Source organism: Phoenix dactylifera, chromosome 11 (assembly GCF_051530095.1).
Source record: "Phoenix dactylifera cultivar Ajwa chromosome 11, Ajwa_hap1_PhDact_Kaust_v1.1, whole genome shotgun sequence".
NCBI classification, from domain to species: domain Eukaryota; kingdom Viridiplantae; phylum Streptophyta; class Magnoliopsida; order Arecales; family Arecaceae; genus Phoenix; species Phoenix dactylifera.
The window spans coordinates 9,469,993-9,495,527 of NC_143200.1; the positions used below are offsets into that span (position 1 = coordinate 9,469,993).

The 25,535-nt window shown below is 36.7% G+C and overlaps 1 protein-coding gene across 1 annotated transcript; it reads left to right on the plus strand.

Moving 5' to 3' along the window:
* Positions 1–616: 616 nt before the first annotated feature.
* On the plus strand, positions 617–15,584 carry LOC103715361 (U2 small nuclear ribonucleoprotein A'-like). Its single transcript, XM_008802961.5, has 8 exons — positions 617–1,080; positions 1,211–1,251; positions 7,633–7,762; positions 7,873–8,078; positions 13,874–14,047; positions 14,378–14,428; positions 14,521–14,685; positions 15,082–15,584. The coding sequence occupies exons 1-8, from the start codon at positions 999–1,001 to the stop codon at positions 15,085–15,087; spliced, it is 855 nt and encodes a 284-aa protein (XP_008801183.2). The 5' UTR covers positions 617–998; the 3' UTR covers positions 15,088–15,584.
* Positions 15,585–25,535: the final 9,951 nt, after the last annotated feature.

Below are 25,535 nucleotides of genomic sequence, written 5' to 3' on the forward strand. Positions count from 1 at the left end.
TTTTCCTTTTGGAGTTTGGCATGCCTGTTGCTCCAAGCAATCATCTCGAGAATAATTGAAATGGGGCTTGCAAATTCTTCAGCCCAAGTAAGTTATATCTACAGCTCCGGATCCCATGGAGCTGGAATATGTAAAGAAACATTGTCTGAAAACTCATTACATGCCTGAGTTTGCATATATGATAATTTTGACACAATACTTATAATTCGAAGAGCTTTTCTTAGGTTTCTCGTAAATTAATCAATGGAGATTTCTGTATTTTTCATAAGATGAAAGATATATATTGATCTCCAAATTTAAGAGAGGATGGTATATTTTTGAAAAGAAATGGTCCCCTCAAACATGTGTATTTATATACAAGCATACAAGTTTTCTTGAAATCATAATTATAATGAGTTTTTTTTCTAAATCAAACTAGGAATCATAGACACTGAGCTTTCTCAAGATTGAGCTCTAAGATACTAAAAATTTAAGCACGAAAGCTTCATGAAAACAAAAGATATCGAACCAACTACTCCTCAAATATCAAAAAAAAAAAAAAATAATCAAAGGCAACTAAATATAAATCAGTTAACTAAACCGAAACTACATCATTAAGACCGCTATGGATGTACATAGGAAAATAAAGGTAATGTCAACACAGTGGCGTGGCCACCTCTACTGGGGCGGTGGCCTCGTTATCAAGTCTGGGTCATCTCACATCTGGTCTAAGCCCGGCCACATTAGGAGCCCAACATCAGCCGACCAGTCCCAGTGTTACGCCCCGAGGAAGGGCGGAGAGAGCCGGCCCCAAAACCGACTCACGGAGCTCCACTAGCCGCCGCGTGGGTTGGCTATCATCCTCTCGCGGCCGCTCGCTTCTCCGCTTTTTTGTTTTAGGCTAGGGCGCCGCTGCCGCTAAAATTAAACACCCTTCTTCCGCCGAGCGCCCCAAAGCGTTCTTCCGTGCCCTAAAAAGCAGCAACAGTAGCAGTAGCAGTATCGGCAACAAGCCAACAATGGTGAGACTGACGGCGGATTTGATATGGAAGAGCCAACACTTCTTTAATTGCATCAAGGAGCGAGAGTTGGACCTCCGAGGTTTGTGTACCCTTCTCTCCATCGCCTTTTGCTACGCTTCCTATTAAAAAAAAGTGCTGTTAGGGTTTTATCTCTTTTTGTCAAGAAGACTTGGGGCTGGCTTGCTAATATCTGGTGTTGATTGGTTCAGGGAACAAGATTGCAGTCATAGAGAACTTGGGTGCCACTGAGGTCAGCTGAATCTCCTCCTTATTTATTTCTTGTCCTTCTTTCGTGTTCTTATATTGATGTTTCATGAACCCTTTTCTGTCTCTTCTTTGTGATGGAAGCCTTCCAGGCTGTATGTTAATTGATTTCATAGACGGCTCTGTTTTCTATTGTTAGTTTGAAGTTTGGTACATGATACTAAACTGTAGAGCTTTCTTGTGAGTTCTAAGTATTGGAAGATTTGCTGAGGGCTTGGAGGAGATGGTCAAAAGCATTTCTTGCCATATTTAGCTCATAGTGTAAAGGGGTTCTGCCAGGGGCATGGGACTAGGGATGGAGAGATATTATGTGATTAATATCAATACTAGCATAGGATCAGTTGTTTGCTGCATGGTTCTGGAAACGTTTCATCCTAATACTGAGTTAATGGAACGGTAATATGGAGGTTAAGGGGTCGAAATGAGTCTTTAGTAGTGTTGACTTCTAACTCATGTTGGAACATATTAGGTGAAGGAAACTTATTCATCTTCATATTAGGTGAGAACGTACAAGTTATGATTATATGAATGGCTTCTCTTAGGGTTTATTCCGTCAAGAGAATCACAATCACTAGTTTGAGGTCTTTTTAACCAAGGGCTTCTTTTAACACCTTCTATGTACAATTTTCCCCTTGTCCCAGTGTTTGAATTCAATAACAGCATTCCGTCTCTAATACATCAATCCTACAAAGACACCCATCTTCTTTTAGATCGGCATCCTAGACTACTCCTAAACAATTATTCACATCCCTTAATGAGATTTCTTGGACCCTTAATATCCTTTTATGATCTCCACTAAAAATTGCTGTCTATCTAGCTTCATCCATCGCCTCATGAAGAAATTTATACTAGTTATATGGATCCATTGTTAAAAGGGGAATAGTAGAGGAAAAAGATGGACTGCTGCACTTCTAGTTGAACACTTAAGGAAGACCAACTTTTAGAAGGGAATGAAGGATCTGTCAACTTTTTATGCAGAAATACAAAGCGTACATAATAAGTCCAAATATTATAGAAGATAGAGGGCCTCAATATGTTTAGCACATGGTCGAGGCAATTTGAAGTCATAAACCAAATTTTTTTTACCAATGTTCTTGTTCATTAGTTGTGGTTGGTCCGACAAGGCCTCAATATTTTTAGCACATGGTTGACACAGTCAAAATTGAATATTCTTGTTATTAGTTTTGATAGTCCCCTCCTTAGTTCCTATAGCAAACTTTGTAGCCTCTGCTGAAGTTTAACGAACGTTTTCAGCTCACCTATACATCCCATATATACTACATTATAAAGATAATTAGCTAGCTTACTCCATCAATCTCATCAACTACCCTAGCAAAGTTTGCTTGCCAATGCTATAGTCGCCACATCTAGCTAATGTTAGCTTTACAATCTCTTTTGGAGTGCTTCTTTGATAACCCTCCATCAACACTCGAGTGTACTTGATGTGTTAGCTAACTCCTGTATCCATCATTTCAATCATACAAGCTAGTACACCTTTTTCTAGAAATTGACAATCCCATCCAAAGATTCATTAATTTGAAGGCCAAAACAACATGGCTGACCCTTTCGAAATGCTATCTTGAAGCATTTGGAGCATCTTTCCAACTCAAAGCATTGCATCTTGAGTATGTAGCTCATGGTCTGAATTGGCAAAGCATGTACTGGTCATTTCCCTATTAGTTGTCATTCTTGTCTAGTTAGTATTGTTTATTGTTTTATTCATACTTAGCTAACCTTGCTATCTGAGAGGGATTGGTTTCGCTTTCCCATTATTGTTTACAATGATGACATTAACTATTAGTAGGGAAAAATTGCAATTTTTAATGAGTTCTTATAGTTAGAACCTATGCTTATTTTAGTTTTCTTTCTTTCAAAGTTTCCTCTTTCATATTGTTGCGATAATAAGTAATTTGACTTAGAATTCTTTGATATCTTATTTAGATATTAGAGTAAATTACAATTTTTTTTTTAGATTAGGGGTAAATTACATTTATACTCAATAATATGAAAAACCTATGCTTACCCCTCCGAGGTTTATTGTAAATTACATTTATACTCAAACCATTAACTTTTAATGGGACTCAAATGCTATGTCAGAAAAAAATTTAAAAATGACCAAAATAACCTTGTAATTTTTTTTTTTGAAGTTTACGTTTATGACACTTACACCAAATATTTTATAAAACCTACACTTACACCCATTTAAATTGACAGTATTAGTGAAACTATTTGTCTATTGTAAAAAGTTAAAATTTACCTCCATAAGAAAATAAGGTTCCTCTTTCACTCTTTGAAGTCTTCTATCTTCAAGAGTCTTCTTCTTTTTGAGATTGAGTGGCGAGGGTTTTTCTCGCTTCACCACCCCACTACGAGTGTCTCTTCTCGACGAGCGACCGACGACAAGCTTCCTTTTCAACCGGCATCCGGCGACAAGCATCCTTCCTGACCAGCATTCAGCAACGAGTTTCCTTTCTGATCAGAATTTTTTCTTACTTTTCCGCCTACCATGTCATAGAGATTGAGGATGCATGTATATTATTTGTTGATTCCGAGTTCTACTTGTCCAATACCGATTTTTTAACATTGTCGCTGTGGATGAGGATTATTATGTCTACATATAGAATTATGATAGCTCTGGCAGCCTGTCATCGAAAGGATCCAAATCAGTATGTGCGTGAGCACTATTCCTTTTGGAGGGTGTATTAGTTGTGATTCCATGGCATAGTTTGGACCGCTAGCTCAAGCGACAAAACTCTTGATGCTAGTTTTCTGCAGCAGAAAATTTTAGAAGTATCAACTTGCCTGAGAGATGTAGATTGCTTTTTTTTTTTTGGCATATGGCTCTTTTTTGATAATTCATCAAGATCAAGCTCCATACTCATAGTGCCTCACGGCTGTTCTCCTCCTAGGATGGATATCATATCACTTAAGGTTACTTTGATCATTTTTTTTATTTTTTTTGATGTGGCATTTAGGTCCCATTTAAGTTAACGATTTTGCTAACATTCTGTTAAGTTACGAGTTAAAATATTGGATAAAAATAAACCTCAAGGGGATAAGAGTAGGTTTTTCAAACTATTGGATGTAAGTATAATTTACCGCTAACTTTAAAGAATTTTTGTAATTTACTCATCACTTAGAGGCAATTTTGACTTTTCACATGAGGTAAGTGGATTCACTAATGCTGTTAATTTAACTGGATGTAAGTGTATGTTTTACAAAACTATCGGGTGTAAGTGCAATAAACATAAATCTCAAGGAAGTTTTTGTAATTTACTCTAGATCTTATTATAGATCTGTAACTCTTTTGCCTGGATTATTAATTTTGAGTATGGGATCTTTGATAACAGGTAATGTGGAAGCTTTTAGTTATGACTGCCCACGTTATGGCTACAAAATCAACCCTTAAAAACTGCAGATGTTTGTAACATTGGAATTATTCCTTATGATAGGGTGAATAACATTTGAATTTGTATAGTGGGTTATTGCAGGTTTGTAGTCTTTTATGGTTGTTGGGTTTTGGACTTTGGATGGCTATAGGGAGATCATTGGATCTAATTGGCCAAAGATTAGAGGTGGGTGAGGATAATGGCATTGTGTTTTGGTTATTTCTAGTGCTGGAAGAGGAAGCATTTTATCTGATATTAGTTTGGTTGAAACTATACTAGATATACACAACAGGTTGGTAATGAGTGGTTATATTATGGCTTTAACATAATTTTCATATCAGACTTTCATGTCATGTATTGGTTGGCCACTGGTCCTCTCCCTTGAGAACAGGTTGCAGGTTTGACATTTTGGTGTTATGGCTTCATGTGGCATTATAACAAGTTACATTGATCCAGGAACACCATTGTGCCTAGACTAAGTTACACCTCAAAGATCTTTATAGTTTTAGTATCTAGTTACTTATTTGCTATATTTGTTAATGCTTAGTCAAAGTAGCAAGTTTTTTTTTGCGGTCTGCTTGATCTCTCTTTCTTGAAATTTTTTTAGGAAACTTCCACCTTGTTAAGACAAGTATTGAGCACCGTTTTAGGCATTTGAAAGGGAGAAAATATGCTGTAGAAATATTTGTTTATTGCAATAAAAATTTCCTTCCTTCAGCAAAAAGACTTGATAATTTGACCTGTTATTAGTCGAAATGGTCTTAGCCAGAAGTTACTAGATCTATGTATGTTTTCAGATTTTGGGAATTCTTAAGCCAATTCTAACCTAAAGTGGTGTAGATCTGATTGGTAGGTCAGATTTATATTATTCTTTGTACTTTCTGGGTATTATAAGCCACTTATGGGGGGTTGAGGAACATTGTAATACATGAGCATATTGTTGCGGTGGGGGTGATGGGTTGTTTTTCCATTGGTATTGAAGAGGAGCTCATTTAATTATCGTGTGCCATTAATTGTGTTTTTTTTTAAAGTTAAAAGAGCTATCAATTGCAGGGTGAAATTAGAAATGTGAACTTTGTGCACAAGTGATTGTCCTCTGTTTTATTTACAGTCTACATATTTATGATTTATCAACAATAAGTTTAATGATAGGTGCATCATGAACTCCCTAATCTAACATGAACTTCCTAATCCAAATTTTGAGCAGTGGAATGTAGAGTTCTATAGCTATGAAGGTAAGCCCATAGAATGATAATTTGAATTTGGTTGTTACTTCAATTAGTATAGAGATATGAAAGTACGTATATAATATTTGGATGTCACTTCAATTGCTATACATATCTGGAATCACATGCTTATCATGTAACATGAATTAGATTTCTCCTCTCATGGACCCTTTGATTTAATGCTCAACTTACACCATAGATCCCCCATATGTTGGACCTGTTCTCTCTTTTCCTCTATCTGTTCTCCCTCTCCTCCACCGTCTCTGCCATATCGAGACACGCTCTACTGGCCTTCGCGGTCTTCTCCCTCTCTCTCCCTCCCTTCCCTCTCTCTCTCTTTTCTTCTATCCTGCTCTCCCTCTCCCCTACCCTCTTTGCCGTGTCGGTATGAGCCCAGCCCGGAACGACACGCGGGCATACCAAATCGTGCTGCCAAGCGGGCCCTGGTACCGGCACAATGATCCTGGGTTTCAAGTTTCATTTTTGGAAGTTAATGAAGATTGCATGATTGTCATCACTAGCTCCATTCTCCCTTTCCTCTGCTGTCTCTGCCGTATCGAGGCGCGCTCTACCAGCCTCCACAGTCTTCTCCCTCTCCCTCCCTCCCTTCCTCCCTCTCCCTCTCCTTCCCTTTCCCCCCTCTCTCTTTTCCTCTCTCCTGTTCTCCCTCTCCCTCACCCTTTTTGCTGTGTTGGTACGAGCCCAGCACGAGGGCATACCGAATAGTGCTGCCAAGCAACTAGTCCAGGCCCTGGTACCGGCATAGTGATCCTTGGTTTTCTAGTTTTAATTTTGGAAGTTCATGAAGATTGCATGAATGTCATCACTGGCTTTGTCTAAAAGATGGCAAACAAGGTTTAGTTTGTTTTGTAACTCTTATTGTTCGCAAAAATTATCCTTATTGAGTAATAGCACACACACTATTAGAAATTACTAAAGGCAGCGAACGACATAAAATAACCATGAGGAAATCTAATAGTTCCTAACTAGATTTTCTTTTGTTTTCCTTTTTTAATACCACATTTTAGACATCATAACCTCTTTATCTCTTGTTGGAGCATCATATGGCACAAATATGCATCCTTTTGTTGATAAAGTCACTGGAATGCACATTACTGTGCTATGCAACAGCTAAACTCCAAACTTTATGCTAATTTCAATATACCACGAGTTTGGATATCAGATCTTGTCGGAAATAGGCATCTGCAAAATTTGGGTCTCTTGAGTATGATTTATCCTTATCTTTGCAAATGGAGGAGGATTAAAATATATTAAGTTGATGGAGATGAACATTATCCTCTATATATGGTGGTTATGCTGTGTTTTAGTTCATAGTCTATGTGGTACAACATGACATGATATGGGCTTATAGCTGAAAAACATGAATGCAAGCCGTTGATTTAGTTTCCTATGCAATATCAAATGCTTGGCCAAAATCCCAATGCTGAGGCTTGCTAGATTTACTGCATGAGATACTGAAAATTTATTTATGGTATTATGCATGTGCCTTATTATTTTTTTTAATTTAAAACATTCTTTCTTGTATAAAAGTTGAACTCATAAGGCTGGATTATAGGTTTTATTCCTTTTTTCTTGCTTATTTCCTTTCATCAATCGTTGATATAATATATTTTCCATGTGATTTTTTTTTCTACTTAAATACCGAGACTTCCACACTTTTGGAAATTAAGCTTTGAGAACTTCATGCGTGTGCTGTCTATAGTCATGCTCTTTGTCTTGCCTCTTTGACAGGACCAGTTTGACACAATTGATTTGTCTGACAATGAGATTGTCAAGCTTGAGAACTTTCCTTACTTGAATCGTCTGGGTACTTTGCTAATTAATAATAACAGGATCACTCGCATCAATCCTAAAATTGGAGGTGAGAATACTTTGAAAACTTCTAGGTTGGAAATGTTAACATCATTTGTTTCTAACTAAGCATGTTTTAATACATCAATCTTCCCTCTTTTTTATTCTTGCAATTCACAGAATTCTTCCCGAAGTTACATACTCTAGTCCTTACAAATAACCGTCTACTAAACTTGGTGGAGATTGATCCCCTTGCATCGCTTCCGAAGCTGCAATTCCTTAGTTTATTGGACAATAATATTACAAAAAAATCAAATTATCGGTTATATGTGATCTACAAATTGAAACAACTGCGGCTGCTTGATTTCAAGAAAGTGAAACAGAAGGTTAGCTCCTGCTTGGCATTGTTTACAGTTTTCATGTGTTTTTTGGTCATCTAAATATGTGTTGCTGAGAGCAATCTTCTGATTTCTGGCTAATTAATATGTATCACCTTGAAGAAGGTGGTCTTGTTCTTAACATGCATATGATTATGTATCTTTTTGTAGTCTGATGTATGCATTTTGTTGGCAACACACTATTATTTTTCTTGGAAATTCAGTTGATTCTTTTATATATTTTTTATTTTGGTGAAATACATCTTCCTGGAAATGGTACATGCACCAGTTACTAATGGAGTTTGTAAACAAGCAAATTATTCATGGAATTTCTGGTTGATTCTTTCATATTCGTATTACTCTGGTGGAATACATCTTCCTGGAAAGCATACATGTTTCAATTCCTAATAGGGCTTTCAAATAAGCAAATTATTCATGAGCACCTCATGTTAGGCTCAAAATTTGGCTTGAATTCAGCTTGATTCATTGGTAAATGAGTTAATCCTTTCTCTGACTTCAAGAGATTATACAAAGTATCCCCATTGGTTGGATATGGTTCCACCCTAGTGGTGAGCAAACAAGAGGCCTCCGGTTAGATGGTGTAGCCTTGTCCAAATGGATACTACATCATGGGTTTTAGGATGCTGCTGCTGCTATTTTTAGCTAGAGTTAGGCTTGACTTCTGCTAGCTCTGTTCAATTAAGCTTGATATAAGTATTAATAAATAATTGATATAAAATTTAATTTGAATAAAAATTGTCAAAGGGAAATATAATTTATGTAAAAAAAAGAATGTAGATTAGCTATAATGAGATATAACAATGAAAATTAGCTCAACGTATATGACTGAAAGTTTCGTAGGGGCCTTAGGTGCTTGTTTCTTAGATGAGTTGGCTCAAGCCTGGCTTGGTACACAATGAGCTGAGCTTGAGCTAGGTCTTTCTTGCTCGAGCTTGGCTCATTTATGCCCTCATTCCTAATATATTTCCTTGAAACTAATACAGCGACTTGTTTAGTGCATTAGATCTTGTTCTTCTCTTTTATAGTCACATATTTTCCGTTAGTGGTTCATATAACTATCACATATTTTCATCTGCTTTGATAACAAAGAAACCGCAGTGATGAATATGACGATTTCTTTTTGCCACCATTCTTTGTACCAGTTAAACTGTGAAGGAAATGAAAATTACCATTCATTCGGCCCATTACAGAACATGCTTCATTTCCATTCTGGGTTCCAAGCTCTCATCCATTTGCATAAAATTAACATGAATTTGAAAGCTTTTTTATCAAAAGGTTCAGTAGTGAAGAGTGCCTTTGTGCACAAATGAAGATAGATGGGGATGTTGAGGCTTGGTCCTGGTAAAATATGCATTAATGGTGATGACTACATTTGGTAGGAAATATATAAGGGAGGACAAGATGAAAAAAAATTGTTTGGACTAGAGAAACCTAAGTGAGGAGATTGGAAGGCTTAAGAAAGCAGATATGAGTAAAAGAATAGGAATACTTAACCATGAATGAAAGACTAAAGTTTGTTTAATGGGTCAAATTGTGGTGAGAAATTGAAAATAAGGAGGTAAGGAGTTAACTAGGATTATTTTTTTTCATATCTTAGAATTATTGATATATCATACTATATATGTTTTTCTAAATTTGGTGCTATGCTCTTTAAAAAAGGGTGGCCTAGTACACGAGGCTTTTGCCATTGCAAGTTTTGGTGAGGGTTAGATATATGCAACCTTACCCCCATATATGAAAAGGATGTTTTCGTGATTCGAACTTGTAACCTTCAGGTCATTATAGAGCAACCTTGCCGTTGCACCAAGGCCACCCTTATATTCTTACTGTTGGAGTCCTAAATTCACGTTGTCTTAACTTACACTTTTAAAATCTGGGCATTTCATCCTTCTCTATTTTAATATCAAAATATATGAACGATTTGCTCATGCTATCCTTCTCTATTTTAATATTGCTTTCATTTCATCTTGAAACCGCATGGTTACGGAGTCTCCATACAAAAAAAAGTGTTTACAATAGGTGGGTCCCACATGAATCACAAAATGGCATGAATTTACCAAGGTGGTTAATGTGGTGGCCCCACTTGATATGGACAAATTGCATTCCAAGGAAGTCTTTTTTACAATGTTCTAAAAGATGAGTTTCTTGGTTACGTAGGAGTATGCCTTGATGTTATGTCTTGTTTGAGTCCGGAAGATGAGGACGATTTATGAAATTGTGTTGAATGGTTACCAAAGTCTGTATTTCATTGACTTGCTAAATATTACTTGATATGTTATTTTTTTCAAAATGTAATTATCTTTTCAGATTTCTCCTTATATTTTATTAGTTTTTGAATTTATTATTTATGGGCCACCTTGAACTTGGCCTCCACCTAGTGCCTAGTTGCTAGGTGGCCCATTGTACTAGTTTGAAATCATTGTTCTCTTATACAAACATTTCTCAGCTGACAAAATGTACATGAACTTGTAATCCGTAGAATGTTTTCATCTCATTAATATTCTTGCCTAAACAGTTTACCTCTTTGCCTGGCATTGACCCTTAGGTTATATTACATGTTAAAAAAATCCTTTTTTTATGTTAATGTGCAGCTTCAGGAAATTCTTTCTTGCATCTGGTGAGGCTTTGTTTACATTTTTTTTAGCAAAGTAAAAGTACAATCAGGATCCAATTTTATGGTTGCATGGACTGCTATATTATCCTCACCCCCCTTCCCCCCTAAAAAAAAGAAAAGAAAAAAGTGATAATTGTGCCTGTAGTTCAGGTCAAATCTCTCTCTCTCTTTCTCTCTCACTCACTTACATTGGGATACATTCCTCTTGCCACAAGTGAGAAAAATGCATTTGAAGCATAGTTTTACCATATGAAAATCTTTGTGGAAAATGTCCCTTAAAAGGCTAGTCTTGAAAAGTAGGAGCAATATTTGTATGATTCTTCCTCCCTTCGTCCACCAACAAATAAAAAGTGTGGTATAAATTATGAAGAAGAATATGACTTCATGTATAAATGATATGGGCTCTGCCGCCATGATTGAAACTTTAAAAGACTTACACTTATCCTTTACCTACTCATCATCATCATCATCTGAGCAATTTTCGATCATAGCAGGGTTTGCTGGAGTCCACAAATCTAAGTTGCGATCATTTGTTAACATCAACCCTCTAAGAATTGGTGTTAACATCAACCTTCTAAGAGTGGTGCCTACCATGGTTTGCTGTGCCGGTACTGGGCCTCGAATCGGTTATCTGGCTGCACGGGTCGGTACGGGCTTGCGTTGTGTCGTGCTAGGCTTGTACCGTCACAGTAGAAGAGGTGGGGAGAGGGTGAACGAGAGAGAGAAAACGAGAGAGAGAGAGAGAAGGGTGGCGGAGGCCGACGGAGGGCTGTCGGAGGCTGGCGGTCCGGGCAGGAAGTGGAGGAAGGCTGATTTTACTTAAAAATCGCGAAATAAAAAAAAGGGGCTGGACCCCTGTTTTGAACAAAATAGGGGACCCGTGCTGTTCTCCGGTCGTGAAGCCCGGAGGAGCGTCCTCCGCGCGCTTGCTGGCTCTCCGCCTGCTTCCACCTTCCTCTCTCTTCCTTTCTCTCCCTTTCCTCCTGCCTCGCTCGCTCTCTCTTTTCCTCTCTTTCTTTCTCCTTCTCCTTTGGCAACGGATTTCTTTTCCATCGCCAGAACCGTCCCGATCTGCCGCCGGGACGGCTCAGTACAACCGGAACTGCCTGGTTCGGAATGGTTCTGCCGACCTTGGTGCCTACAATGAATTCTAGAATCTGATTGTTCTGGTTGATGGGTAAAATGCCAAGTTTACAACTCTTTTGGCTATAATTCTAATTCATTAGATCAAAGAGCAAGCATCCTAATTTCCTTAGACTTGAAAAGGGCGAGGATGGGAACACATGATTTAAGGCACTTTGTTCATCTTAGAAATCACAAGCCAAAGAATCAATTTGAAACATATGACAAAGTTGATTATTTCAAGAAAAGATTTTCCCTTTGCGATCCACATTAGACATTCCAGAGGTTTATGATTGGCATCAAAAAAATAAAATTTTGTGATATATTATATCTAAAACTGAATAAAAGTTCACTTTAAATTATATAAAATCTAGAAAGAAGAAAAAACATTCTGAGTGACGACCCTTGGTCTTTTCCTCTGATGAACATATGAGCCAGCTTAAAATGTGGATTTGACCTTCTTGATCATACAAAATGTGTGCCTTTTGTAAATGCTTCTGTCACAATCACCATTCAACCGAGTGTTATGATTCCCAACATCACTTAATTTTCCCAAAGTCAATCCTCTAATGTGAGATCTTACTTCAGAATTCTTAGGAGGTTTTCCTTGTTGTCTAGTGAGCTTAATAAATCTAAGCTACACATTTTGGATTAATATAGTGGTTAGAGGATGCAATTGACCAAGATATCACTGTATGGAAAGAAAACTGAAAACAGTGATGCTATCACTTAAACCCATCTTTGAAGTTTTTAAGAGCTATATGAGACTAAATAGGTCTGAAATTTGATTTGGTACAAATCAGATATTGGTTTAAATCCACTTCTGTATCTGCTTTTCTTTGGTGTACAAATAGTCGGATGCTAAAACTTGTGTCCTTATATGGATAGAATCAGATAGGGAATTGGATGCATATCAGTATGATCAGATGTATCCTTACCCCTAGCTTCTGACATGGGTACGTAAAGCATGCAATAATGCAATTTAGAGAAATAAGAAGAAAACCTGCATGCATATCAGAGCTTCAATGCATTTTCTGTATTTAAGTAGAAGTTCTGTGAACATATTCTGGTCAACCATAAAGCTTTTTTGAAACATGTATTGGTGCATGAATTTTCTAAGCTACTGGTCAAAAATTAAAATATGACATGCCTATATCATTTTCTCATCTTAAACAATCATAAATCACCAAGATGAGTAAGTTGGTTTGGAATCTTACATGACAAGTATGATCCTGTCAATCATCCTTTTTCTTTTGCCTTCTAACAAAAACTACACTGTTGGGGATGCCAATTTTCTTTGGAGTTTTGTACTGATATTTCCTTTGTGGCTGTCCGAGAATTGAGTCAGTCGTTTGACGTTCTTGACTGTGATGAGTTAGTATATTGGAATATTTTTTTTCTTTTCCTCATTATTGTAATTGTTATATGTTTTTATTCTTTTCTTTTTTTATCTGTTATTTGTCGAGCTTATGTGCTATATACTTATCATTATAAACTATTTGCTAGTCCAATTGAAAATTTAAAAATCATTTATCTTTGAATTATATTTGGCATTTTGGCAACCATGATATTTGGAGGAATGAATTTGGTACAAGATGGAGCACTATTTCTTTTTCCTAGCTAATGATTTCTTGTTTGATTGCTTTATTTAGTACAGGAAGAGTACACCTTTATCCTTCTCTTTTCAAGCATATCAACAATTTCAAACCATTGCTTGCTTGATGTTGGTTTGGCAATGGTGTCAGTTTCCTTACGTTTGCATCTCCAAATCCCTTCCTCCTAAATTTATGTACATGCAAGATTTCATTTGACAGACCAACATGTGACATTGTGCTTTGTTCGCATGGGTCCTTACCTTTTTATAGTTGCTTGCTTATAAACATATACTGTTTCCAAAACTCTAATTTCTCATATATGCTGTTGGGACATGTCAAACTGTTGGGACAAAATGTGATATTTTTTGCAACTGTTTCTTGTAGATCCTTAAGTTTTCTTGATGAAATATTTGTATGATTTGACTTAGATTGTTCTATTCATCTGTCACTAGGAGAGGCTTGAAGCAGAACGCTTGTTTGCATCAAAAGAAGCAGAAGAGGAAGCCAAAAATATACCTGCAAAGACATTTACTCCAGGTGAAGTTCCGGATGTACCCAATGCTTCAAAAGCAGAGGAGGCTCCTAAAGTTGTTGCCCCTACACCCGAGCAAATTACAGCCATCAAGGTAATATATGGCTTTTCAAACTAATGCATGGCTTTTCAAACTGGCGTGCACTCTAGATTTTCGAGGTAACACATTGCATTCTTAGTAATGCAGGGAAATGCCTATGATGGCCCCTCTTTAGTCTTTAACATTGATGTCAAAATAGAAATATCTGGAAACATCTTGTGCATCTACCATGGCATATAGTCCTCTCTCTTGTTTGTTGCTATCTTTGATGATATAGAAATTTGCTGATTTATCCTTTCCCATGTCATGTGATGCAAATCTATGCTTGAATATTATCTAGAGTTTGTGTGCAAGAAGATTAACCGCTAATCTTGATATGTGCAGGCTGCAATTGTGAACTCTCAAACACTTGAAGAAGTAGCAAGGCTTGAAAAGGTATTTTCCATCTGCACTATAAAACAGATGTTCTTGCATGTCATTTGTTTTCTAGCTATATAAGCTGACTGATGTTCATTTGCCATGAGCAGGCTCTGAAGTCTGGTCAAATTCCTGCAGAATTTCAGATTCTGAACAATGATGTAGCCATGGTTGCAGACCATGCGAAAGACGACAAAATGGACATGGATGATCAGAATGAAGTAAGTGATGCTCAAGATCAGAAGCAAACTGAAGATCCAACACCAGTAGAACAGGTGACATCCTACATATACTGTCTGAATCCTTATTCTGGCCTCGGATTTTGTGATAAATTGCTATTAAGGCATCGCTGTTGCTGTTGATTCATTTATTGTCTTGAGTTCAATTTTCCTTTCTGACTTTCTCCAGTTATTTGTTCTAGAAACGTAATTATTTGAATACTAAGTAGATAAGAAACTATATCGTGTAAGATAAAGCATGCATCTACTGTACAGGTGATAATTTCCAGTGTTTTTAGGTGATACTCAAACTTTACTGGAGCCTCTTACCTTGCCTTGCCAACTGTTTGTTTTGAAAACCTTCACCATTTTTTTGTTATCACATGCTAGGAGGCACTTACTGCCAGGAGAGTTGGTCCTAACCATCTGGTTTGCCCTCTTATCTCTTTTCAGGACTGAGGCGTTTCTACATCAATTCTCTAGATGGTTATCCTTTCCTGGCAAGTTGACTGTTCCAAAGGGGTCAACGGTGCTGGTTGACTGTCTCAGAAAATGGAAGCATAGCGTCAAGCTGTGTATCAAAGTTCCTTTTCCCCGCTTCAATCTATAACCTAGAAATATGCTGTAGTTGCTTGATCTGTGCTTGGTCTGATTATATGACACCATTCAACATGATACTGGCAGAAGGTTTTGGTTTGCTCTCAAATGTTGTCTAAATGCATTTCAGCCAAGACGGGGATCTAACTTTGGGAACAATTCATGTCTCGCTATATAAAAATTTCTGTTAACTGTGAATGAATTTTGAGCTATGCCTTGTGTGGCGTAGTTAAAGTGAATGGGAAAGCTTGTGCTGCTTGTGAGTATGCCTACTTTTTCACTACACTTAACAGCACAATGTTGTATAATTATCTGAAAGCGAATGGGAAAGTTGTTATTGCTTCCTTTGCCCCTCAGCATGTCTGGCTTCTTTTGGGTTGGGGCATGTTGTGATCCTATTGGATCTCCCTGTAGGCTGCAAAATATTAACTAGTTTGGGGGAAAAATATATTACAGAAACTTCTGGAGCTCCTATCCCTTCTATTTGATTCAGATTTGTTTTGTTTCTAGTTGGCACTGCTTGCAACTTCTCCAGCAGCTGTTCATGCAATGGGTGCGCATACTGCTTAAATTAAACACCACCAGCAAATTAGGGTCTATATAGTAAAAGATGACATATATCATACATGATTGCTTTGTCATTGATATGAATTCATGATCCAGCTGTTCATCAATTCTTGGCTTATAGTTAGGAGCGCAAATGAGCTGAGTTGAGCCAAAACAGCTTCATAGGCGTCGGTCTTCTTCTTTGAAAGAGTTAATACGACATGAGTTGGGGTTGATAACAGTCATGCAGACTTGATGTATTAACTGGATGAGGTTGTTAACGAGCTGAGCCATAGTTTCTATTTGCTTTTTGCCAAATGAAAATGAGAGAGAATTGCTCCATTACGATCTAGATGTAATAGGTTTAAATATGTAGACAATCTATTCACATGTGGATACCAATGGGGCGTGAGGGTTGTGTGTAGGAGCTGGAGAATGAAAAAAGTAAGAAAGAGAAATGCTTCAAGGCACGTTACAATGTCGTTTTTCGTAAGACAATATTTGTCCCCACCACTTGTATGCAAAAGGGATTAGCTAATTTGTCTCCAGAATATAATGGAGCTTAGAAAAATCTGTTTGTTCGATAGTGTTTGCACTATCGATATCAAACCCAAAAACTCTAAGAGTTTGGCTATAATGGCAAGACTAAAAAGCGAGAATTAGGGAAGGAAAGAATGAATGTGTTGTCATAATAATTCTCGAAGGAAAGAATGAATGTGTTGTCATAATTTTTCTGCAGTAGAGAGGCCCATTTTATAGTATTCTTGGTGTCTCTTCAAACAGTCACAATATTTGTTTGAATAGTCACCACTTTTTAGACAACCATCATTTGTGTCTTTTCACCCTTAACTACTTTTCTAGGGTCACATCTTTTCACCTTCTTTCCTTCAGAAAAAAAAACAACACCCAAAACATACATACATACATACTATATATATATAACTTTGAAAATTTCCTACATTGTGCACCAGAGGGAAGGCTGTTCTTTTTGTCTGTGTTTGAGTTTGAATCATTTCCTGATTTATCAAGCTGGACCGTTATAGAGTCAAGCCTGAGCTAGCCATAAACAACTCAGCTTATTGGCAGCCCTGGGTCATCTTAAGGGTTTTTAATGTTATGATGTACTTTTGTGCCTGCACCTTTTCCCTGTGTTTTTCCCGGTCCTGCTTCATCGTGCAAGATCTGTGAAGATGGTTCTCCAGATGTCAGTTGAGCTCGTGATCGCCGAAATGCAGAAAGTATTCTGCCTAAGTTATACTTGGATTGTAAAGTCTCAACAACATATAAAGCTAGCGGAAGTTGAATACTAAACCATCATCTCTGTAGTTCTATCAGCCATGAAAGAATATCCCGTGCGTGACTCAAAACACCATGTTCATGAAGCAAGGAATTTTCTTTTAAGCACTATTCAGTTGGGGTGGAATTGGCTGGGTCAACTTGAACTCAACTGGGCCCAACCTGAAATTTGATTAGGCATGACCTAAGTTGGGTTTGGGTTGAAATCTCAACCCGACTCCAATTTGGGTTGGGTTCGGACGGAGGGGCAACCCGAACATACATACATACGTGAGTACTACATACATAAATTATGTAAGTACGTACCTACATAAGTATGTATAGCTACATATGTATATACATACCTACATAGATGCATACATACATAAGTATATATAAATATGTACATACGTACGTACGTACATACATAGAGAGAGACATATGACTACACTTGATTGGACAATAGAGGCTAGGTTAGGTCTAGATTGGACAATAGAGGTCCCAAATTGACGATCCGAACTGTTGGATGTAAACTACTTATATACAAAAAATCATGTGATTTGGAAATTCCTAAACTATGCATAAAGTGGTTAAAAAATTGGATGGTCTAAATGACATTAAATTACATATATTTTCTTGATCATTTGATGCATGGGCTAGAAGTCTTTGAATTATATGATTTTTGGTGTGTAAATAGTTTAGATAAGTATATGCAATAGATGTTGCATGAATTATGCCAACTGATTCATAGTATGCAGGAAAATGATATTCTCCTCCTCCATTTGATCTAAAGATTAGAGCTTCTCTTGTTTCTAGGTCTAGTTCTTATGTATGTCTTTATATATTTTGTTCTTATGTTTGTCTTTATGTATTTTGGACTTATGTGAGGTTTCATGTATTTTTGGGTTTATGTTTCTTGGACTTATATGTGTATCTTTATGACTTCGTTCTAGTGCTATGTTGTGAGGCTTTTGCTCTTATACTATGTTCAGCTTTATGGTATCTATCTCTTACGCAACTTCTTATGCTAAGTATTTTGCTTGATGATGCCAAACTTTATGGTATCTATCTCTTATGCACCTCCTTGTGCTAAGTATTTTACTTGATGATGCCAAAAAGGGGGAGTAAATATATGAAGTATAAGCAAAAGATGCATGAAGTATAAGGAGAATTAGTAGTAACAGAAGTAGAAGTATTCACTTTGATGTCTCTTTATTGTTCTAATATTTGTTGCTTTGATACAGTTTGACACTCCTTGTTGTTGCTCTGATATCCTTTGACTCTCCTTGTTGCTCTAATCAAGGTCTCGATACTACTAATCTATGATCTGATAGATGCATATTATTGGTATGCATGTGTTTGCCATCTTGATATTTTTGATTTGCACATTTTTGCTCTAACTACTTTGACACCATTGCACGAGAACAATAATGTTCTAATACTTAAGTACATTCCTAACTCTACATGCTCTAATATTATTGGCTTTGATACTTTGGCTATTTCTTGTGTCATTGCCCTGACATAAATGAAAAATAGTTAGAGGTTTCCTCTAATTGCTTTGATCATTTGTGATTCCACTAACAATTCATATTATGCTTTGGTATTATGATGACAGGATATGTTCTGATACTCTAATAATACAATCTATAATCTATATAAAATGAATACCGGATGCTTAATATAGTTGCTCTAATATGATTATGTTCTAATTTGGAATGCTCAAGATAACATATTGCATAGATATTATTCTGCTCTGGTACATAGAATGGTTTATTCTACTTACACTCAAATATTTTGACATCATCCAAAAGGAAGAGATTGTTGAACTAAGGATTGATTTTGATAGTTACAAAATAATTGTGTAAGTTACTAATGATTATATATTTTGGAGTAGCTCAAGTTATTCTTCAGAAAAGCTTCTAGAAGCTTGAACGCCTATAGAAGCATGAAGAAACTTAAGAGATAAAATTTTCAAGTTGGAAATAAGTTTGAAGGTATTTAGAAGCTTCTGAAGCATGAAAGCAGACCCTACAAGGCAAAGAGTTGACTTCGAAGTGTCCACCAGATGAGACAACAAAGAATCAACTTGTTAGACATTAGGTGTCGACCTCCAGGTTGACTCTGGCATGCTGAGGATGAGTGACATGCTTGGCACAACCCAAGTGTCGACCCTGGGGTCGATCCCCGGACCAAGTGTCGATCTCAAGGTCAACCCTTGACATGCCACAGGCAAAATATAGAGGGATGGTATTTTAGGTTCCCTCTGGGATCAAACTCTAGACTGAAGGTCAACCCCAAGGTTAATCCCTCTATGTTGGCAGGCTGTAACGACTAGTTTTTTAACAGCATGAAGTACATTAAACAAGCTCTAACCTTTCTCCAACAACCTTCAATAGCTAGTAATCACTCTCTAGCAGCTTCTCTTTATAAATAGGCCTCCAAAAGGTGAAAAACAAGCAGTGAACTCAAGAAAAAATCAAATAATTAGAGAAAAAAGCATTAGAAGTAAGAAAGACATTCATTGAGTGGGAAGCATTCAATCCAACTTCACCAACCACTTTAAGAGAATTCATTAAGCATTTCCAACTGAAGTGGATATCAAAAGGCTTTTCTATCATTTCAAAAGGGCATTTCATTAGTTTATTTATGCTCACTAGGGATCTTTGATTGTATTCATTGTATATTGATTATTGTTATACTTTTATTATATTTGTGGGACAAGTTTCAGTTGAGCTGAAACTTGGAAAGGTTGATCCGTACCTTAAAATGAAATATGTGTAAGGCTTGCTCATGCCGAGAAATGAGTGACTAGCTTGGAGATCTAGAATTATTTGGTTGGTGATATCTGACGGTGTAATCGTTTGTGAACGATTAGTGGATTGAAATTTTCAAGTAGGGAGTTTGGGGAGTGGATATAGGTGCTGATTTTGACATCAAACTACTATAAATATTTTGTGATTGTGGTGCTTTGATTGTGTGCCTTGTTTACTTTGCTTATCACCTTACTTATTGCTCATATCTCTCATTGTATATCACTACATATTAGTAAGTTATCATTCTACTACACTTGTATTTTAAAATTTTGAAAATCCAATTCATCCCCCCTCTTGGGCTGCATAACTGGGCAAGTAACCAATGAAGGAACCTAAATAATATATTCCGGCTAGCCAGTTTGGGTGAAATCCTGGGTTGTTATAATGGAAAATCAAATTCCAACTGCGAGTTGCTTATACCTGTGCTGATCACCTCTTAGTTGTGTTTTGCTTGTTCCTTCTGGAAAAACTTCCTTCATAAACCAAGAGTTTGTGGAGTACCTGTTCTTTGGAAGAGGCATAGTGGAGATGAAGGATAAGATTAAGACGGCGGATTGGCTCTGGTGGAATATGATCTCCATTGATATCTGCTAGAGTATGTGGATGGAAAGGAATGGTCGGATTTACAGCGATGAAATGCAGTCGGGACTAGAGATTGATCCACACATTTGGAGCTTGCTTAAGGGGATGTGCTCTACTTGCTAAGAACACTCAGGTCACTGCGGTTAGGATGTTCTCAAAGTTGCTTAAGGGATGTGGTCTACTTGCTTAGAAGATTAGTCTCCAATTGGATGAGTGGAAATGGATATGGTCAGGACTCTAACCATACGAGGATTTCAAACCAAATGAAGTGAAGAAGAAAAACTACAACAATAACAAAACAAAACAAAAATCTAACATCCAAACTCCACTCTGAATAATAAATAAGAGGGAAAAAATAACGCCCATACACCAGACCAGACGAGGTGCACGGAAAAAAAAAATCATAGACAAATAACAAAAAGGTCAGAAAACATGATGTATACCAAGACTCCAAACTTGTAATTTTCTTTTTTAAGAAAAAGAAAAGAAAACCTAAGATGGTTTTACCCAGAAACAGGATAAATCAAATGAGACAAAAAATATAGGACTATTATCCCTGCAGCATAGTCAAGATTCTTTTTATTTCTTTGGGAGATATTTTTGAGCTGGGATGCTATTTTCTTTACATATGTGCTTGCTTTCCTAGAGGATTTTTTTATATATTTGGGATTTAAAGAGGATCACTAATTTTTTCCTACTTCAATAGAGTGCATTTTTTGTATGCAACACATGGTGGTCCACAAGTCTTGATTTTCTTTTTCCTGCTTTTAATTCAAGATCATGAATGGCAACATATGGTTTTTATCTAGATTTAGTCACTATGTGACAGCATGCGTGAAGATCTAGTTGTTATAAAATTTCTCTCCACCTTTCCAAAGATACATCATATCATTTTCTATATGAAGTATAATTCCAGGAAGATATAATATGCTAGTTTATTATGATAATCTACTTCTTTTATATATAATATCAGGTGAGTAACAATTTCTAAACCTAATACTTAAGGATATCATAGAGATGCAAATTATTGCAATGCAACAACATGGATCTTCATTCTGTTTTTGTCTAATCCAAATCCAATTCAAATACGTATTTGCTAATTCTCACAATTCAAATACGTGTTTGTTTTGGCCACTGCACTTCTAAAAGGATCTGTCTTTAACAAATTGTATGAGGCCCAAATTCTGCCAGGTTCCAACAATCTCCACCATATGGAGTATAACAACATACTGGAAACTTTAATTGAAAGTAATTAAATTTCCTACTTGAGGCAACGATCACCACCTGCCAATCCACCATTCCTCATGTCAATCACCGCTGTAGTGAGCAAGTTGGTATCGTCAAACTAACAGGCTGGCCAATCTGGAAGCCCACCTTAGACAACAGTAGCCGATATGACCCTCATAAAGGTTTTCTTGTAGCAGAGCAAAATCAATTGAGCTTGGCCAACTCGGTTGAAGAAGTTAGCGTTTTGATTGCAAAGTGGAAGTCCACTGATGGGTCCTTTAAAATGCCTTATTCCTATTCTATCAAAAAAAAAACCTGCTCCTGTAGCGAAAGATTTCAGATCAAACCTGAGTGATAATTAGCAACTATCATATTTTATATAAGAAAACAAGCATTTTAAAGATCCATGCATAAAGGACAATTGAATGCCACGTGGCTCATCCAGACGGCCAACTTTCAACGTTACTCTTTTGGATGGATGTTGTTTTAACTTGTTTGATTCTCATATCAGGAAGACAATCTTGTTCTCTCTCTTTTTTTGGCACGTCTCCATGGCCGGATGATCTCTACTCTATGAAATATATATATACATGTTGACAGATGTATTAGTTTTATATTGGTAAAGAATTTAAAATCCAGCCAAAATGTTTTGCCTAACATTCCTAACTTTAAATTGTCAATAATTTTAAATTGTTGACAATATTGTCATAATGGTAATAACTATTGCAGTTTTCATGTTGTTTACGGAAAGTACAGTAACGACATTACCGCCAGGATCCTAACTTCATAGGCCTTATCTCCATGGCAGGATGCCAACCAACCGAGCTAGAGTAGCTCACATTATTGTCGCCATATTAAAAAAAACATTTATATCTCTTGGGAATCCGTATCCGAACTTTGATAACATGGCCACTATACGGCATAGAAGGAATCTTATCTATGAGAAACTTCGTGATGACTATTTTGTCTGGTTCCAACTGTGATTATCACCAACACTACTAGAAGGAAATAAAAACCTTTATTTTATTTTTATTTTCTTTGCTAAAATAGGTATTTTATATATTATAGTACGGGCACATCCAATAAAATTAAAAAATAATAAATTACAGAGTGCCTTAGGCAACTCTCCCTCTCTAGCCCATAAGGTGCCTGTGGAGTGGCAGGCCACTTAAGCAGCCATCCAGTTCATGGCTCCATTGGTCTCTTTAAACGCATGCTTGGCCTGAAAGGTTACTCTATTTCTCACCATCACCCAAATATCTCGAAGTAAAGGAGGTCCCCCTTCACCACCGTGTTAGCAATATATCACCTAACTAAGAAAATAAATCTATAATTACAATTAATAAAAATTCTTAAAAGAAATAATATATATATATATATATATATTATTCGGCATCAATTTAAATCTATTTTACCACAAAAGAAATATATTCTAGCACAAAATAAATATATTCATTTAATAAATTCAAATCATAAAATTGTAAATCCAACAGATCTACCAATATTAAATTTAAAACAAAAGTAAGAGGAAATAGTCTGATTGAAGGCAGATGGAAGCGCATAGACGCTGTCCCAAAGAAGTGTTTGCCCCCACGTATGGGTCTTCTGGCAATCCTTCTCAGAAATACGACGACCCTAAACTTCTTCTTTGGTACGTCTCGGAAGAAGCCAAATCGAATCCGATTGGACTTGCAGATTCAGCGAAGAACGAAATAAAAAGAATAAAACAAACTGAATAGAATTGCAAAAATTAAAATAAGAATGGCTAATAGGAAGAACTTTTCTTCAGATTTTTTTTGGTATTTTTCTCTAATTTTTTGTGTCCTGAATAGAATAAAATAGGAAGCTTTTTGGTAATTTTTACGGACGCGTCCGTGCTCTTCTCGCGGAGGCCAAAGGGAGCTGGCACGCGTCCGTAGAATGCGGACGCGGCCAGCCCGCCTTTAATTCAAAAAAAAAAACTACAACAGGTGCCAGTAGGCGCCCGCTGGCACTTGCACACGCGGCCTGAGAATGGCCGCGTATGCATTAATATTTCCAGTAATCCTCCACAAAAATTAATTTTTAAATAATTTTAAAATCAAAACAAAATACTGGATATTCTATGTTATGTAATAGGTATAGGTACCTTTCGGTTTGAACCTTCACTTAGCGATAATTGATTACATCTGTGGAGCCAAGATGGTCTTAACCTTGAACCTCAGTCCATGGCTCAGATTAAATTAACAACACACATAAGATAGCCCGATCTGGGTTCTAAGCGGGTTGCGCTAATATGGCCATGCGCAGGTATCTTTCATGTGCTTTTTAGAGAATCATCCATTTTCTATAATCGCGACCTCACGACTGCACATATAGGTGAGTCCTAATAAGAAAGCTAGCAAGGAAGCTCCTGCCTCTTGGATCTCGGACTCATTAAGAATTATACAAGCAAACTCATCGTACTTGTTACTTTTATGAGCACTAGCACCGTAGGGATGAGAAAAACATAAAATAGTACTCCTCTTAGTCACACTTCGGTTAGTTTCTACCCATTGAATCTTTTAAAGTTGGGTTTCCACTGTGGTGATCTATCTTTATGGGCTAAGCCCCATCCCCCTCGATGACTCTAGAACTACTGTTCTAGACAAACCTTTTGTAAGTTGATCAGCCAAATTATTTTCTGATTTTACAAAATTCAAAACTATAACGTTATTTTTCAATTTATATCTTAATGATTTATGATGCACTTTTAAGTGTCTGTTTATTTTTATATTGGCATTTTCTTGGTACCACTTATCTATTGCAGATTTACAGTCACAATATAAGAAAACAGGTGGTAAAGGTGACTCATCTACGGGAAGGTCTATTAGTAGATCTCAAAGCCACTCAGCCTCTGTGCTAGTAGTGTTTAAAGCTATTAGTTCAGACTCCATGGTACTTCTAGATATCAAGGTTTGTTTGGTGGATTTCTAAGACACAACAACACCTCTTAGGAGAAAGATATATCCCGTGATGAATTTAACATCTAAGATATCGCTGATCCAGTTGGCATCACTATAGCCTTTCAGAACAGCAGAAAACCCACTAAAGTGCAAACTATAGGACTTAGTGCCCTTAAGATACCTAAGGATCCTCTCTAATGCTGTCCAATGATCTCTATTTGGATTAGTAGTATATCTACTAAGTCTATTTACAACATATGCTATACTTGGCCTGGTGTAGTTTGCTAGAAATCCTAGTGAGCCAATAATTTGAGCATATAAGCTTTGAAGGATACGAGTTCTAAGTTCTTCTTAAGGTGTGTAGAGAGATCAAAGGAAGTAGAAACAGGCTGACAATCGATATAATTAAATTTATTGAGAATTTTGTCAACATAATGATTTTGGAATAACTTAATACTATTTACACTTCTAATTATTTTAGTATTTAAAATTAAGTCAGCTTGTCCCAAGTCTTTAATATCAAACTTATGACTTAAGAATTGCTTTACTTCATCAACTATCTGAATATTTGTCCCAAAGATCATTATGTCATCTACATAGAGGCACAAGATCACACATTTATTTCCAACTCTCTTATGGTATACACATTCGTCTGTACTATTGATTTCAAATCCAAATATCAGTATGGTTTCATCAAATTTCAAGTGCCATTGCTTGGGTGCTTGTTTAAGACTATAGAAAGATCTGATTAATCTACAAACTTTATTTTTTTGGCCTGCGATTATAAATCCCTTTGGCTGGTCCATATAAATTTCTTCATTTAAGTCTTCATTTAGAAAAGCTGTTTTCATATCCATATGATGAATCACTAATCTATGGATAGAGGCTAATGCTATTAGAACCCTAATAATAGTAATCCTAGCTACAGGTGCATAAACATCAA

What these genes read in the sequence shown, in the direction of transcription:
- LOC103715361 (XM_008802961.5), top strand. Translation starts at nt 999, where the DNA reads ATGGTGAGACTGACGGCGGATTTGATATGGAAGAGCCAACACTTCTTT. An exon ending in GCGAGAGTTGGACCTCCGAG is followed by an intron (nt 1,081 to 1,210) that starts GTTTGTGTACCC and finishes TGATTGGTTCAG; the next exon opens with GGAACAAGATTGCAGTCATA. An exon ending in CATCAATCCTAAAATTGGAG is followed by an intron (nt 7,763 to 7,872) that starts GTGAGAATACTT and finishes TGCAATTCACAG; the next exon opens with AATTCTTCCCGAAGTTACAT.